Source organism: Miniopterus schreibersii (assembly GCF_964146895.1).
Source record: "Miniopterus schreibersii genome assembly, chromosome: 5".
In the NCBI taxonomy this organism is placed as follows: Eukaryota; Metazoa; Chordata; class Mammalia; order Chiroptera; family Miniopteridae; genus Miniopterus; species Miniopterus schreibersii.
The window spans coordinates 7,488,610-7,504,604 of record NC_138106.1 but is presented as its reverse complement, the minus strand read 5'-3'; the positions used below and the strand labels follow the sequence as shown (position 1 = coordinate 7,504,604).

Sequence of the window (15,995 nt, the reverse complement as noted above, 5' to 3'; positions counted from 1 at the left end):
ATGTTTTCACTAGTTTCCTTAATAGTCTTACTAAGATCCTTGAGCATCCTTATAACCATTATTTTGAACTCTGTATCTAGTAGCTTGCTTGGCTCCATTTCATTTAGTTCTTTTCCTGGTGGTTTCTTCTGTTCTTTCCTTTGCGACATGTTTCTTTGCCTCCGCATTTTGCTGCTTCCTGATGTTTGTTTCTGTGTATTAGGAAGAGCTGCTGTGTCTCCTGGAATTGGTAGAGTGGCTTTGTGTAGTAGGTGTCTGGTAGGGTGCAGTGACTCAGCCTCCTCAGTCACCTGAGCTGGGCCTTCTAGGTGCTCCCCTCTGTGGGCTGAGTGCACTGTCCTGTTGTAGTTGAGCCTTGGTTGCTATTAGCATCACTGGGAGGAATTAATCTCCAGGCCAGTTAGCTGTGAGGACCAGCTGCAACTACAGCCAAGAGCTGCTGTGCTGGAGACACCTCTGTGGAGCAGCCGGATTTACTTCAGTGGAGCTTTGGTGTTCACCGAGTCTGCCCCTTGAGTGTGTCACTAGTGGATGTGGTAGGGTTGTAATCCAGCGTGGTTGAAGCTGACCACCAGGTGCACTGTCTCTGGGGCCTCATGGGAGGTGCAAAGTCAGCCTCTGCCTATGTCTTGCCCAGGGCCACCCAGTATGAGCTACACAGCAATTTGGGCTTGGAGGTGTCCAGTAGAGGCCAAGCTATGAATCAAATGCAGGGTGCTGCTAGTGCCAGGCCTGGGACCACTTATTGAGTGGTATGGGGCATGCGGACACTAGCTGCTGCTTGTTTGAGAGATTTTAGGAAAGTCCTAAGCATGAGGCTCGAGAGGCCACTTGCATAGAAAAGCCCCTGGAAATGGCTTGGATGAAGCTTGCAAGTAGGGAGGGGCGGGGGTCTCGGGGAATCACCGGGGCGGGGCCAAAGGTGTGAGTCAGATTCAGAGAAGTCGCCTGCCTGCTGGCTCTTTCGGGGGAAGGCTGGTCAAAGGAGCAGTGGCCTCTGCCAGCTCTTCTGTCTGGAAGAAAGCTGCCCCTCCAGCTCTCACCCTGATCCCAGGCAAGTTAGTTCCTCCCCGAATTTCTCAGGTTCCTTTCAAGCTGCTGCCAGGCGCTGGGGCTGAGGGAGCGCATCTGAGCGAGTTCGTGCGTGGGCCCTTTAAGAGGAAAGCCTGGGGCTCCCGCATCCTCCCCATCCCTCAACCTCAATCCCCTTCAGTTTTCACAGCCCGAAGTTGTGGGACTTCTCTGGAGCCCTGGGCTGGGAGCCTGATGTGGGGCTGGGACCCTCGCTCCTCCAGGAAACCTCCACCGCTGAGATGTCCTCCTGGTTTTAAACTGCGGCACCTGGGTGTGGGTCTGCAGCTTTGCAATCCAGCCCGGATTCTGTCCCGTGTCTCTACCCCTCCTACCGGTCTCAATGCTTCTTCATTTCCCTGGTTATAGGACTTCTGTTCAGCTAGATTTTAGGAGGTTCTGAATAATGGTTGTGTATTTTAATTGTAATTTTGATGTGGTTGTGGGAGACAGCAGGTACTGCGGTGACCTATGCTGCCTCCTTGTCTCCATTGGTGCTTTTTAAAGTGTCCCTGCATAAGATCAGGAGACTGGGGGATTGCCAGATTTGTTTTGCTAACTGTTTAACTGAGCTATTTGCATATGTATATATTGGAGATCAGTAGCCTAAAGCTATGGAGAAAGGGGTGAAATGTTAATAGAATGTTACTGTGTTTGAATGGGACCAGTTTTTGCCCTCAGGGTTCTAGAGCAGAGAGCAGAGGCACAGTCCGTCCCTTTTATAACCCTTCACCTCTGTACTCAAAACATCTGCCTCTAAACTCCCGGTATTTTTTCAAAGGCTAAGGTGCTTTCTGATTAGAATAGGCAGCAGACAGAGTTGCATATGCTTGCAGTATAGCCAGAAGCACCCAGGGCTCTGCATTTGCTGCTTGGCGATTAAAGAAGATTAAGCTTTTTCCCACATGCCTAAGATACTGAAGTTGTTAAATTTAAAACAAAGAGACTTACTTATTTTAATATTACAAACCAGAGTACACTTCTTGAGCTGTTCTTAATCTCTTTTGAGTTTTTAATAGCAAATGTAAAATAATATTTATGTATCAAGCCCATTCTCAGAGGTAGAGATCCTTTTTAAGACAATCTTATCTTACTTTCAAGGAAAAAAGGCTGTAATTGCTGAAACCTGTTTCTTTGAAGGTTAACATTTTAAAAATGCATACTACTCATTAGAAATAAAATGATTATTCCTTTTATCCCCTCAGAGCCTACACACCTAATTCATCAGCACCTGCATTTAGTGCTTCACTTAACTTTGTAGAGACTGAAAGAGATTCCAGAAAAACCAACCACGAAATGGCAAACGGTGGTAATCAGAATCTAAAGGTAAGCTCAGTTAAAAACTAAAAATTATTTCCTGTATAGTCAGTCTCATATTTTTGCAATAATATTTGGTGATAATGGAAACTAAATATTTTGTTGATACAAACTTTTTTTGGCCTATGGATATGAAGAGAATGATTCTGTCTTTTAATAAATAATTGGGCTACCTCTTATAACTACATACAAATAATATTTCATTGTCACAGAATATTTTTTGCAATCACTTTTGTATCTTTTCAAACTTTTTTTCTAAATTTCGTTTTATACTTGGATGGTTATCTTTGTATGCTCTCAATCAGTTACTTGGGAATGAGTGATAGTGTTGTCTGGTGGCCAGTTTACACCACCCTTTACAATGTTTTGGGTTTTTCTTTTCCTCTCTTTTCTTTTTTGCAATCTTTGTGGCTTCCTGGCATTGCACCAGCCCATCCACCCAATTTGTGCCAAGCCATGCTGAACCTGGGGGCACCCACCTCATCCCTGTATCTGCCCAAGGTGTTTCTGATGCCTCTGCTGCTCCTCCTGGTGGCCCAAGCCCTTGATTCATTGCTGTGCTCAGCTGAACCTTTGTCTGATGGCTTCTTAGGGCACCGCTAGGACTCCAGTCTGGCTTTGGGATCAGGGTCCCAGACCATTTGTATCTGAGTTTTTCTCTGAACTAGAGTGTACTCAAAACTGAGCAGATGCCACCAAGTCCACATTTATATTCCTCCCTGCAGGGAAAAGGAAATGGTGTTTTGGGTTAGATGGGTAGTAGACATTGGAGGGAACTTCTCAACCCACCTTATAGTTCTTTTGTTGTTAATAATGAAAATCTCTAAGAGGCCGTGTTCAGTGAGGGGGAGAGGAGCCTACAGAAAGATGTGAAAGAATTGATTCAGTGCAGACACTCACTAAATAGCTGCCCTGTCTGCCCTCAGGCTAACTGGTCATCATCTCAGCGTTAGTTACTTTGTTTATTCATTTAGGTTTAGTAACCACCTAGGTGTTTTAGGCGCTTGAACACATTCTGTTATAGTCTATTTTATTATTTAGCTTTTAAATTCTTCATGGCTCTGTTTTTTTGAAACTTCTCACTAATTTTATTTTCGTGGGTAGGTGGTAGATGAAGCTTTGAAGGTAGATGATTGTGACTGTCATCCTGAATTTCTACCACCGTCAGGTGAGTGCTTTCCTTTCGTAAACTGTTGCTGAGTCAGTGTAGTGTTGTCTGCACTTCTGTGTCCCAAGTTCGCACAAGCCTCACTCTCCCTTGTTCTCTGTTTACTTGGCAGGGCTTCTGTGTTCAAACATTGACTGTTTTTTTCAAATCAATACACAAGTCTCTTCATGGCATTTAATAAATCTGATTTTGGAACTCCAAATAAAAGTACTGGAAAGGAAAGATGAAACTCTTCTTGGTTTGCTATCTAATTTCCATTAGGCCAGTGCTTTTCAACTTTTATATCATTATCTCCCCCCAGCCAAGCAGCTTTTTTAGACCTTTTTTCCCTAATTGCCTCCCCATGAAATTTATTACCACAGATAATATGTATCTGTTCATGTACTGTATGTACATCTCTGCTTTATATACAGGGTGAGGCAAAAGTTGGTTTACAGTTCGTATGGAAAATACAATAATAAATAATAATACAAGAATAAGCTCTGTTTTGTGTACTCAGAACTGTAAACCTACTTTTGCCTCTCTCTGTTGAAAAGGTAGATTTTTTTTCATTTCCCAGTAACCACTTTTTACCCTGTTGGGGGTGATGGCACCTCTGCTGAGAATGGGTGCTTTAGGCTAATCCTAGTGTATTTTAAATTGTCTGCTTAGTGCATGTGTTTGTGTAGCAAGCAGGCAGACACAGCAGCACCTCACTGATTTGGCATTTGGGAAAGGAAGGGCCCAGAGAAGCATGAGTATTCACTCTTCATTTACTTGTCAGTCTCCCTTAATACTACCAGATTTTGATGGAAATCATTCGAAAGTGGATTACATGATTCCCTGCCTTTTAAGCATTGTTTAAGAAAGTACAGAATTTCATGATGACTCAAGATGGTTGTTGTTATACACAAGTTTTTTTATCTCCATCTTTCATGTGTTCCTTCTAGGGTTCTTACAGGGAGATTGTGACCTAGTTAGTGATCCTGGTGCCGTCTTTTCAGTGTTTTGCTTCTGACAGCCATTTTTGTCATCTGTTGCTTGCAGTTCTGTCTTCTCTCAGAGTCCCATGCCACATATCCAACCACTTCCTACTGGGCATTTCCATTTGGTTAGCACATCGGCAAAATTATAAAGATGGGAAGCTCAGGTGACTGTCTTTACCCGATGTAACTCTAATAGCACATGAAAAATCTCTGAGCATAAAACTTCTTTTTGGAAAACAGCTTTTAATTTATTGCTATTTCTTAGGCCATTATCATCACACAGTACATTTAAATAAATAATTTAAATACCATCCACACTTGAGCATCTACATTTGGTAGAAGAAATTGAGGTCCCTGGGTCAGGGTTCAGGAGTTCTGCTTCAGGTCACACAGCAGAAATCAAACTAGAATCCTTCTGCTTTTTTAGAAGCCTCTTCTGCTTTCTGAGACCACCAGAACCAGCTCAGGCTCTCATCCCGTCCTTAACATATGGCCTCTAACTTGCCTCTGCTGTCTCTCCCCAAAGCTTCCATCAAATCCACCTGTCCCTATTGCTCTGTTCTTCTCTGCACAGCTTTGCACATCTGTCCCCTGCCCAGAAGTGCACATGGGCTCCCTCCTCCCAGGAGACAAAGTCTGAGCTCACAGAGCTGGAGAAGTGAGTGGAAGCACGGGGCCCATAACACTCTTCCCAGCCTGCCCTAGCTGCCCTTTTCCAACCTGTCCTTTCTAAACTTGTCAATTCACACAGGTTTACTTGGTGCTTCTTAAAATGAACTCTGCTCTTGGGTTTGGCCCATTCTATCTGACTCTTACTTGTTCTTAAAGCCAAACACAAATGCTGCATCCCCACTAATGCTCTTCCCAGCCACTTCCCAGTGATTTCTCCCTTCTGTCAATAACAGCACAGTATCTTCTTTTCTTCTTACTGGGGATTGTTTAATTATTGCAGTGACTATTTCTTCCCATCTGATTGTGAACTACCTGAGAATATAAACTATAGCCTGTATCTCTGTATATATTCTAGGCCTGCATAATAATAATACTTATAATTTATAATAACTTTATAGCACACATAGACAGACATCATCAGTAGGTTCTTTTTTCGCTTACCTGTTTGTAGTTACGCTCACAATATGGAGGCTTCCTTGCTTTATTATTCAATTTACATATTTTTATTATTTTACTTTCAGGCTCATAGATTTTTATGTCCAGATTTCAGGAACAAATAACTTTGTATTCGCAGGTCAGCCTTCAAAACATAAAGGAAAACAAAAATCTCGAAACAATGAATTGGAGCTCAGGTATGTTTTTTATCTAAGGCTTTTTGTTCTTCCCCGCTAATGTCTTCCTTCCAAGAAAAAAAGAAAAAAATCTCTTTCATTATGTTGAGTACTAAAATCCCTTTCAGATATCAAAGGCATGTTTTTTTGAGAGGGTCATTTTTGACTAAAGAATTATGAATTTGGGGAGAAACGGTATATAGTAATATTTCAGTTCAGGAGCTTGTGACTCTCCATTTACTCCGTGTGTAAAATGATCTTCGGTAAATGTATTCTTTTCTTTACATAAGCAGACTTTTATTTTTAAATAATTCAAAACACTTTTCTCTTTTAGTTCTGGTTCACAAGGGAGTTTACCAGCAGATTTGAAAAGCATCTTGGAGAAACAGTTTTCTAAATCTTCCAGAGCCGCACACCAGGTAAAGGAAAGGCTTTTCTGATGGAAAAAGCAAACGAAACAAAACATTTTTCACAAAACTAATCATGTACAGCTCTAAGATTTGTTTTTTCATAATTTTATTTGTGGACATATAATTTAATATGTTATTGCTAAGAAACCAAACTATCACTAATTTAGATACTAACTTTTCAGTTATGTTAACCAGAGATTTAAGTGGTGGTTGACACTGCAGAATTGTTTGCTTCCTAAAGGTTTAACAGGAAGGTGTGGTTTTCGTTTTGTTTGTTTTTGCAGGATTTTGCTAATATAATGAAAATGCTGAGGAGCTTGATCCAGGACGGTTACACAGCTCTGCTGGAGCAGCGGTGCCGGAGTGCTGCCCAGGCCTTCTCGGAGCTGCTTAACGGCTTAGATCCTCAGAAAATAAAGGTAGGATTGCCGTCCCCTAACCTGTTCATCAGTGCTGATGCGCCTGTCTGCTAACTTGGCTGTCTTGTGTGCTGTTGCTCTCCAGATGCATGTGGAAGAGAACCAGGATTTTAACTTCACTGTTATCAGTGCCTCTTTGACCTTACCGAGATGGCCTGAATCTGGCAGGTTACACTCAATATGTGACCCACGGTCAGACTTCTTTGCTCTCTAGTTGGTGTTCATTTGAACTTCTGGCCTTTTCTCTTGATAAAGTACTAAATCAAGGATTTGGACTAGTTTTAGTCACATCTTTTTGTTCAGAGAGAAAGTATGAGCTAGGTAAATAGTTCATGCACGGTTCTGAGAGCAAATGTCTCCAGTTGTCACTATTACCCACTTACATGCAAAAGAGAATAACTTTAGTTATTCTCATCTGTTACAAACCACACCTTTAAGAAACTCTGAGACAGTGAGTCTGTGTTTTAAATACCTGACAGCAGTATATCTTTGCAAAATATATTTTCTAATTCTGTTTGGCCTTTATCCCTGTCATAGTGATTAGTGAGATTTTATTACACCTTTTCTGTTGTGGCTGTGATGCAAATTGGGCAGAATTATCTTCAGATTTTTAACTGCTACGTTTTTCTTGACAGCAATTGAACCTGGCCATGATTAACTATGTCTTAGTGGTCTACGGACTTGCTATTTCTCTCCTTGGGATAGGACAGCCTGAGGTAAGATTTGTAACAGAAATAATAACTTAAATATGCCATTGATTTTAGAAGATTTGTAAACATAGTTGTTTCCCCTTATGGGCTTATTTCCATCTGCATACTTTCTGGTTATTTTTTTCTGAAATACTTGTTTAGTTTGTATTGTTGTTTTAAAAGAAAATTTAGTTTGTGTTCCCATTAGAAAAAAGTTATGTCAGACAACCAGTGGAAATCTACTTTTTATTTGTATAGAAAATAAAGGATCTAATGATAGATTTCAGAAACATGTTGAGGGAAAAGGGCAAGTTGGAGACCATAAACATTGTAGTACCACTTATGTACTATTTGGAAAACATACATCAAAATAGTGTGTATTGCTTATGGGTGTCTGTGCATCTTGTAAAAGTTACAAGCATGGACTAAGCCCTACATCGAATTTAAAATAATGGTTGCATTTAGTGATGGAAAAAAGGAGGTTAGCAGAGAGACTTTATTTTTTTAAAAAAACTAAAAAAATGATAATATCTCTGTTCTGGGTGGTATTTTCTTATTTTCTTGACTTTAGTGTTTCTGTAACCACATAGTTATATGTTGCTTTCCACGGTTTTAAGTTTTTGATAAAGGTTGAAATGGCTTTAGAATTACCTCAGGTGTAATATATCCTTGAATAATTATAAAGGCAGTGTTTATTAAAATACATTTCATTTTCAAAATTGAGCTATCAGCTATTAAAGTGTGTATACATTTTTGGGAGGATACCCTGTATTTTTTAGATTGTTCGAGATGAAGTTCATAATCCAAATTCTTTTATTCTTGGCAAAGTAATAATAAATACCTTATCTTTTACTTTATTGGAATTGAAGAGATAGTTTATTATATTTGTGATTTACTTTGAAGCAGTGAGCCTGTGTTGCTCAGTGGTTGAGCGTCCACCTAGGAACCAAGAGGTCATAGTACAATTTCCGGTCAGGGCACATGCCCTTGTTGTGGGCTCGATCCCCAGTGGGGCATTCAGGAGGCAGCTGATTGATGATATTTCTCTCCCATCGATGTTTCTATCTCTCTATCCCTCTTCCTTCCTCTCTAAAGATCAATAAAACCATATTTTAAAAAAAAAAAGAAAAGAAAAAAACTGGTATGATAGAAATTGAATCTTAAAAAGAATTTCTTTCAGAGTAACTCTAGAAGGGAGCGATATTTACTCCAGTACAGCCCTTGCTTAAAACATGTTTGGAATGCCCCCTTTGCAACTGGCCTCAAAGCTTCTCCATTTTGTAGTGACATTTCTTTTTTCACCCACGATGGGGTTAGCAGTATTGCCTAGAGCTTAGGTCTTTGGATTTTTTTCAAATAAAAAAAAATGTATGGAAGGCACAGATTTTTCCACAGTTGAAAATATTCAAAAGAACATATTTAAGCTCTGAGAAGCTATTGCTAAAGAGCTGGTTTTAAGGTTGAGCATTTGTCTTATGCCACAAAGCATGTGGCAACATCACTGGCATGCCTGTGCTCCCAAGGGGGCAGCACTCAACCAGGATATATGCACGGTGTCTTTGCATCCAAATCAGTCTTTTCACCATGAAGTCACACTATGTGGTGTTCGCCAGCACCCTGGGCCCTCTGTGTGTGTTAGTAAATGCTCATCTGGTTGGTGGTCTGGTGTGTTCAGTGCTGCTTTTCATTCTGGAGCTGGGTCACTATGGATGTAAAATATTGTCACAATTTATACAATTGCTAAGAAAATGAAATCTAGAAGGTGTAATTTTGCCAAAGAAATTTTGGACAGATAGTTCTTTTTAATGTTGCACAAAAAGAATCAGCCTTCAGGTAAAATCACTTCCAGCATTTCTTTTTTCTGTAAGTGATCATTGTTTTTATTGCTATTGAAGGAATTATCTGAAGCTGAAAACCAATTTAAGAGGATGATTGAACACTACCCCAATGAGGGACTTGATTGCTTGGCCTACTGTGGAATTGGAAAAGTATACCTTAAAAAAAACAGGTTAGTAGAAACCATCTCGTTTACGCTCTAGGCTGGTAACTCATTCAAAGTCTAAAGTGTGATGATCCCTTTTCTGGAATTATTTTGTTATCCTTTCTGTGACACACTATTATAATTGTGTTCACTTTGAGGACTGGCATTGAATATCGATATTAAAGTAAGGGCATTCACATCAGTTCCTAACACTTCCTAATTTTGAATCTAGTAAGAAATTCAATAACAGAGTAATTTGACACAAAGTGTTTTTTATTTTATCTTTTGGTATCTGTTATTTGAAATGGTCGCTGAATTGATATAAATTAATGCTTTACAAGTCTGATTGTTTAATTTTTTGGGTTAAATATCTATTTCCCAAAAAAACTGTTTGAAGATGGTCTTAATGCAAGGTACATATATATTCAAAAACACCATGAGTTAGGAATAAAAATCTCTTCTCTGAATTTATTATTACAGTTGTAGTTCTTACTCAAAGTTTAGTATGTTGCTGTTCCCCAAATTGCCATATGAACCTTAGGGGATAGGATTATGCCTTGAGCTTTAAAAAAGTATCTCCCTATTTCTGCCCCTCGTACCTAGTATGATGTAGGTATGTTAGATTATAAAGAAATAATGGTTGAATGATTATCATTTATAACTTTTAGTTAAGTTTTCATCTAGTTTTTTAGAGGAAATTTTATCAGACCATTGGTACTCTTGGGAATCCAGTCTTAGAGTGTGCCTAGAACCTTTTTTATAGATTCTTAAAGATTGAAGAAAGTTCTTTTACATCCTGCAGTTACTGTCTGGCCAGGCTAACCTATATTAAGAATCAGGTGAGATAGGAGAAGTAAGGGTTTAGTATTCTGTGAAGCAATAGTAAATGAAGTTAATTTCAGTGTTTAGAGTCAACTGTATAGGGCATACCTGGGTAATGCAGTGGTCACACACAGATAGTCTTAAGGTCTAGAAAAATAGCATAAATGTGTGAAGTCATTGGTATTGTGATAAATTAAAAAGTCTGCCATGTTGAAAGGCATTTACATTTTAATTTAAAAATAATATGGTATGGGGTTCAGTGTCTAATGTGTTGTTTTTTGCCATTATAATGTGCAGTTTCTGGTTCAATGTCCCGCTGTTTATAACTGTCTAGATGGTAGGTGGTGATGAGTATCACAGGCAAAAATAAGTTTTTAAATTGGGAAATCATGTTAAGATTGGAGAAAACAGGAAAAACCCTCTTTTGTCTCTAGTCTGAAGAGAAGAAGAAAGACTTGGTTAACTTTATAATCCAGTATTTTCGTATCTTTTGTTTAATGGACTGTGAGAATCCATTGACGTTATTTTTTTAAAACCATAAATCAGATTAGATTAAAACATTTCATATTTATAGTTAAAACAATTTACATACATATTTGTTCTGTTAAAAAAATTCACTGCCTTATGGTTGAAGAAAGATATCCAGAATACACTATCTCTTTAAAAATTTTTCAGCAGGGCGATTTTTACTTACAGATGTCCTAATAAAGTCAAGTTTATTTTTTATTATTATTTTTTAATATATCTTTATTGATTTCAGAGAGAGGAAAGGAGAGGGGGAGAGAGAGAGAGAGAAACATCAATGATGAGAGAGTCATTGATCGAGCCCGCAACCCGGGCATGTGCCCTGACTGGGAATCGAACCCCGATCGTCTGGATCCCAGGTTGACGCTCAATCGCTGAGCCACGCCCAGCTGGGCATAAAGTCAAGTTTAAAAAAAAAGAATTTTCCTATTTATGGTTAATGAGTTGAAGTGGAGGGTTGCCGTTTCTCTACAAGAATCTAGTTTAATTAGCTTAGTAGATGATACATAAAAATGGAACAAGATTGTTCTATTTTTTGTTCTAATTGTTGGAAACTTTAAAAAAATAAGTTACAACTTTAAAAGAACTAGTGTACACTTACCATAATAAAGCTAGTACCCAGGCAGATTTGTGTTTAATTTATATTACTTTTAATAAGCAAACAACAGTAAAGAAATACAGGTTACATTGACTATTTCTATGCAGTGATTTATCAGACGTACTCTTACAATTTAGCTTGAAATCTCTGACTTTTATTGTGAGAATGAAAATTCATGTCACATCTTTTAATACTTTTCATAATTATGACTAGGTTTCTAGAAGCTCTTAATCACTTTGAGAAAGCAAGAACCTTGATTTTTCGACTACCTGGAGTGTTAACTTGGCCCACAAGTAATGTGGTTATTGAAGAGACTCAGCCAGGGAAAATAAAGGTAACCATTTATTTCTGCAGAAAGCTTCTTACTAACTATAAAAGCCCATCTGCACTGACTGACTCTGGTGTCAGAAGACAGAGAGGAGCATTCTGTTTTTGACTCCCCCACAGGCATTTCCCCTTTAAAGACTAGTGAGAATTACTGACATTTACTAAATGTTTTCTATGTGCCAGTCACACACCTGCCATATGTTATTACCTTTAATCCTCACAGAAGACCTACCGGATGAGTACTATGATTTCTCCCATGTTATGGAGGGGGGATTAAGTTTAGAGAGGTTAAGTAATGAACTCAAGGTTAAAGAGCTAGGAAACGGTGGAGCTGGGACTTGAATCAAGCATTCTGACTTCAGTGTGCATTATTAAGCAGAGGGTATGCTGGCCTTCAGAAAGGCACATCAGCGTTTCATAGTTGCTATAGTTACTGACATGGTACTTGAAGACTGAGAAAGTATAAATTTAGTCTTATATCTAGAACCATAGGGTGCTTTGCTAGTTTTTGAAAGACTAAATTCTGTGTGAATTGACTGGAATATAGGCCTTTAGTTGTGGTGAACCCTGTCATGTACTCAGAACTTGCTTTTGACCAAAACTTTTTAAAAGCACAGGGATCAACTCTTACAACTCAATAATAAAAAGACAACTAATCTAATTAAAAAGTAGCCAAAGGATGTGAATAGACATGTCTGTCAAGAAGTTATACAAATAGCCAGTGAGTATGTGAGTGGTGTTCAACAACATTAGCTGTCAGAGAAATACAAATTAAAACCAAGTGAGATACTACTTCACATTCACTAGTATGGTTATCATAAAAAAGGCAGCCAATAACAAGTGTTGACAAGGATGTGGAGAAATCAGAACCCTCGTACATTGGTGGTGGGCATTTAAAGTGGTGCGGCTGCTTTGGAAAATAATTTTGTCTGGCACTTCCTCAGTGAGTTAAAGAATGAGTTACCATGTGGCCCAGCAATTCCACTCCTAGATCTATACAGAGAAAGAAGTCACATGTTCTCACGAAAACTTGTACATGAATGTTCATAGCAACGTTACAGTAGTCAAAAAGTGTCCATCACCTGATGAATGGTTAAATAAAATGTGGTCTGCTTATACAATTGAATGTTAGTCACAGAAAGGAATGAAGTACTGACACATGCTAAACATGAATGAACCTCGAAAGCATTATTCTAAGTAAAAGAAGCTAAACACAAAAGGCTACAAATTGTAGGATTCCATTTATATGAAATCTCTGGAATAGGCAAATCTACATAAAGAAAGAAAGTAGACTAGTGGTTGTGAGGAGCTAGGGATTGGGAAATAGGGAGGGATTGCTAATGGTTATGGGGTTTCTTCTTGGGTGATGAAAATGTTGTAAATTTAGATTGTGGTAATGGTTGTGCAACCCTGTGAATATACTAAAAACACACTTTAAATATGTGAAGTGTATGGTATGTGAATGATATCTCACTGAAGCTGGTATTAAAAAAATAAAACATGAGTAGTTGTGTTTTCCTCTTTATACTAGATTGGGATGGAGGCATGGGAACTATTGATAACAAAAGCCAGCTCTGGGTGTGGGGCATGAGTCTCCTGGAGGCTGAGAAGCAGTGGGATAATTCTTCAGGGAAAGAACAGGCACAGGTGGCAGGGATTCTGGGAGTAGGTGCATGAGCATGCTGGGGTCCTAGGTGAAGTGCCGTTGGGAAGTAGGAGAATAGTAGCATCCTAAGTAAGGGTTTTTCTACTTTATTTAACTCCCTCAGAGTGCTTAAAGGAGATTTCTAAGAGCTATATATTATAAAATGAGGTTTGATGGTTGTAACAGGATAAGAGTTTGATTCTGACTTTGAAATTCTAAATTTTTTTTAGTCTTTGCACTCCCCCCCGCCACCCCATTCTCTCTTGACATGTCTCTGTATTAACCTCCATTAAAAAGTGGTATGTAATTTGTTCTTGGCTAAAAAACATTTAGTTATTCCTAGGCTGAAAATATTTTGACAGCAAGAGGTTATTGAAATCACAAGCATTTTGATTGATGAATTAGTTAATATAGCAGTATTTTTTTGTTTTTTGTTTTTTGTTTTAGAGTGTCTTAGAGAAATTTATTGAAGAATGCAGGTTCCCTCCTGTGCCAGATGCTGTTTGTTGCTATCAGAAGTGCCATGGATATTCCAAAATCCAGATATACATAACAGATCCAGACTTTAAGGTAAATAATGAATGCACATTAGGACATTAACTTGCACAATTGAGCTTTAAAATGAATTCAGAACAAATCCTGTAATTAAAGGCACCCAAGTTCTCTAGCTTGCCCGTATTTTAATGTCCTGTTGGCTACTCCTTCCCCTGGACTTCTTTAGGTCCGCATCATTTCACATGGGAACCCAGAGCCGCTGAAATTAACACCAAGGGCAGGGTGGTGACCTGAGAAGGCAGGCTGCCTAATTCCCTTTCCCCTTTCTAGCCACTGTGTCAAAAACTGCCTGTTCCTAGGAGATCAGGAAACAAAATGAGGTTATTTCCTCTGATTAGTTGCAGTTCTAATCTCTTGTAAAATCTGACTCCAAGAATCTAAAGGCCATTGTGATCACTGAATTGGCTCTCCGAAACCTAAGCTTGAGACCAAGTCTGCATTTAATTGAGTGAATAAGTTACTGAGCCTTAGTTTATTCAAGAAGATAATGGCTGCCCATTGTGGCGCTGTCCCTGATCAGAGCAGATGAAATAATGTTTATAAAATATTTTATACATCGTAAAGGACAGTGCAACTGTAAGCTGTGAAAATGAGTATGTCAGTCAAGCTCTCGCACTCAGCATTCTGGGGTACAGAAGGGAATGTAACGTCTAGTTATGTCTGCCAGGTGAATGTACACATTGGGAGTGAGTGAGAGAATGTTTGTGAGAAAGAGAAGGGGGGTGGGGAGAATATGCCTTAAAATGTGAATTAAAAAAATTTTTAAACCCCCAGGGTTTTATACGAATCAGCTGTTGCCAGTACTGCAAAATAGAATTTCACATGAACTGTTGGAAGAAGTTAAAAACAACCACCTTTAATGATAAAATTGACAAGGTAAGGCTAATAAGATTGTCTGGATTTTTTGTTTTAACATGTTTCTGTTGATTTCAGAGAGAAGGGAGAGAGAGAGAGAGAAATATCAGTGGTAAGAGAGAGTCATTGATCTTTAATGCCCCCTGTGGGGATTGAACCAGCAACCAGGTATGTACCATAACTGGAATGGAACTGTGACCTCCAGGTTCATGGGTCGACACTCAACCACTGAGCCACACTGCTGGCCTGTCTGGATTTTTTAGTATGCTTATTGTATGTTAATTTTTTTCCCCCTGAGACACTTAAGAGAATGTCTTAAATGAATATAAATTTCTTCTTGTGCATTCTAGACATAATCAGAAAGTTTTAAATTAAAACTTCAGTAATAAAGCGGAAAATCAGTTTTTGTTTTTATTTAGTACAAGTATAAGGGCAATAACCATAAATATCTTCAACATATTATTTAACCAACTTTTTCATTGGAATGTTATGATCAAAAATAAAAATTTTAATGTCTAATTGTAAAATTTAGGTCTTAAATTATGCACTGACAATTTTAGTCCTTCAGGGATCTTTCATTTACTTCAAAGTTATGATGTAGATTTGGGGTCTCAAATTTTTTTTTCTACCAAAATTTGATGAGATAATTTGTACTAAGGAATCAAGTTAAATTTTATACTGCCACTTCTCATTGGGGTTTCTCTTAATTAGCAAGATAATGACGTTAATTATCATTAGCTAGGTATACTTTCTGAGAAGGCACAGTTTTAAAATCTTACTTGTATTCATAGAATTTGTTTGTGATTCATATAAGTAGGGACTTAAAAAGAAAAAAAAAGACACCTTTTTCTACACTGCATAGCCTCATGTAAACCCCTATCTTTATTGGGGGGAAAATAAGGTGGTGTGCTCGATGCCTGTTAGCAATAGGAATTATACAGGTTTGGTAGAGACAAATTCTCACATTTTATACCTTTTCTTGACATAGTTAACTGGAGATATCATGATATGACCAAATAGCTATTGCTGTTGTCACTTCTGCTATGTTTTTGACTTACCTTAATTGAATTTCTCTGTGCACATTCCCTTAGTGGTCTTAACCATTCCCATGGGTTGAGATATGCCCTCTGTAAATTAGCTTTCACCAGGATATATGAAGGAATATACAACCCAAATATCTCATGACTACAATGAGAGAGTTTCATCTTGCTTATATCACTTCCCTGAAGTTCTGCAGCTGTTGGCCAGGATTGGGTTGTAGCCTCTCTAGTCTCTGTGGCTGTGTTTTTGTATCTGAATTGAGGTTGCCTGGAACATGTTCTTGTGGCAGAGGGTAAAAATCAAGGGCCAGTCCATTCAGTGTTT

The 15,995-nt window shown here is 38.6% G+C and overlaps 1 protein-coding gene across 15 annotated transcripts in view; it reads left to right on the top strand.

Moving 5' to 3' along the window:
* The window catches only part of TTC3 (tetratricopeptide repeat domain 3), a 96,285-nt gene that overhangs the window by 41,756 nt on the left and 38,534 nt on the right, over positions 1 to 15,995 (top strand). For all 15 annotated transcript variants that reach the window (XM_081138055.1, XM_081138054.1, XM_081138051.1 and 12 more), the window contains 10 exons: positions 2,277 to 2,397; positions 3,493 to 3,556; positions 5,768 to 5,825; positions 6,139 to 6,223; positions 6,499 to 6,633; positions 7,269 to 7,349; positions 9,218 to 9,330; positions 11,462 to 11,582; positions 13,668 to 13,790; positions 14,550 to 14,651. In XM_081138055.1, coding sequence (XP_080994181.1) covers positions 2,368 to 2,397; positions 3,493 to 3,556; positions 5,768 to 5,825; positions 6,139 to 6,223; positions 6,499 to 6,633; positions 7,269 to 7,349; positions 9,218 to 9,330; positions 11,462 to 11,582; positions 13,668 to 13,790; positions 14,550 to 14,651 — 912 coding nt within the window. In that variant the 5' untranslated portion in view covers positions 2,277 to 2,367. The remainder of the gene's footprint in view (positions 1 to 2,276; positions 2,398 to 3,492; positions 3,557 to 5,767; positions 5,826 to 6,138; positions 6,224 to 6,498; positions 6,634 to 7,268; positions 7,350 to 9,217; positions 9,331 to 11,461; positions 11,583 to 13,667; positions 13,791 to 14,549; positions 14,652 to 15,995) is intronic.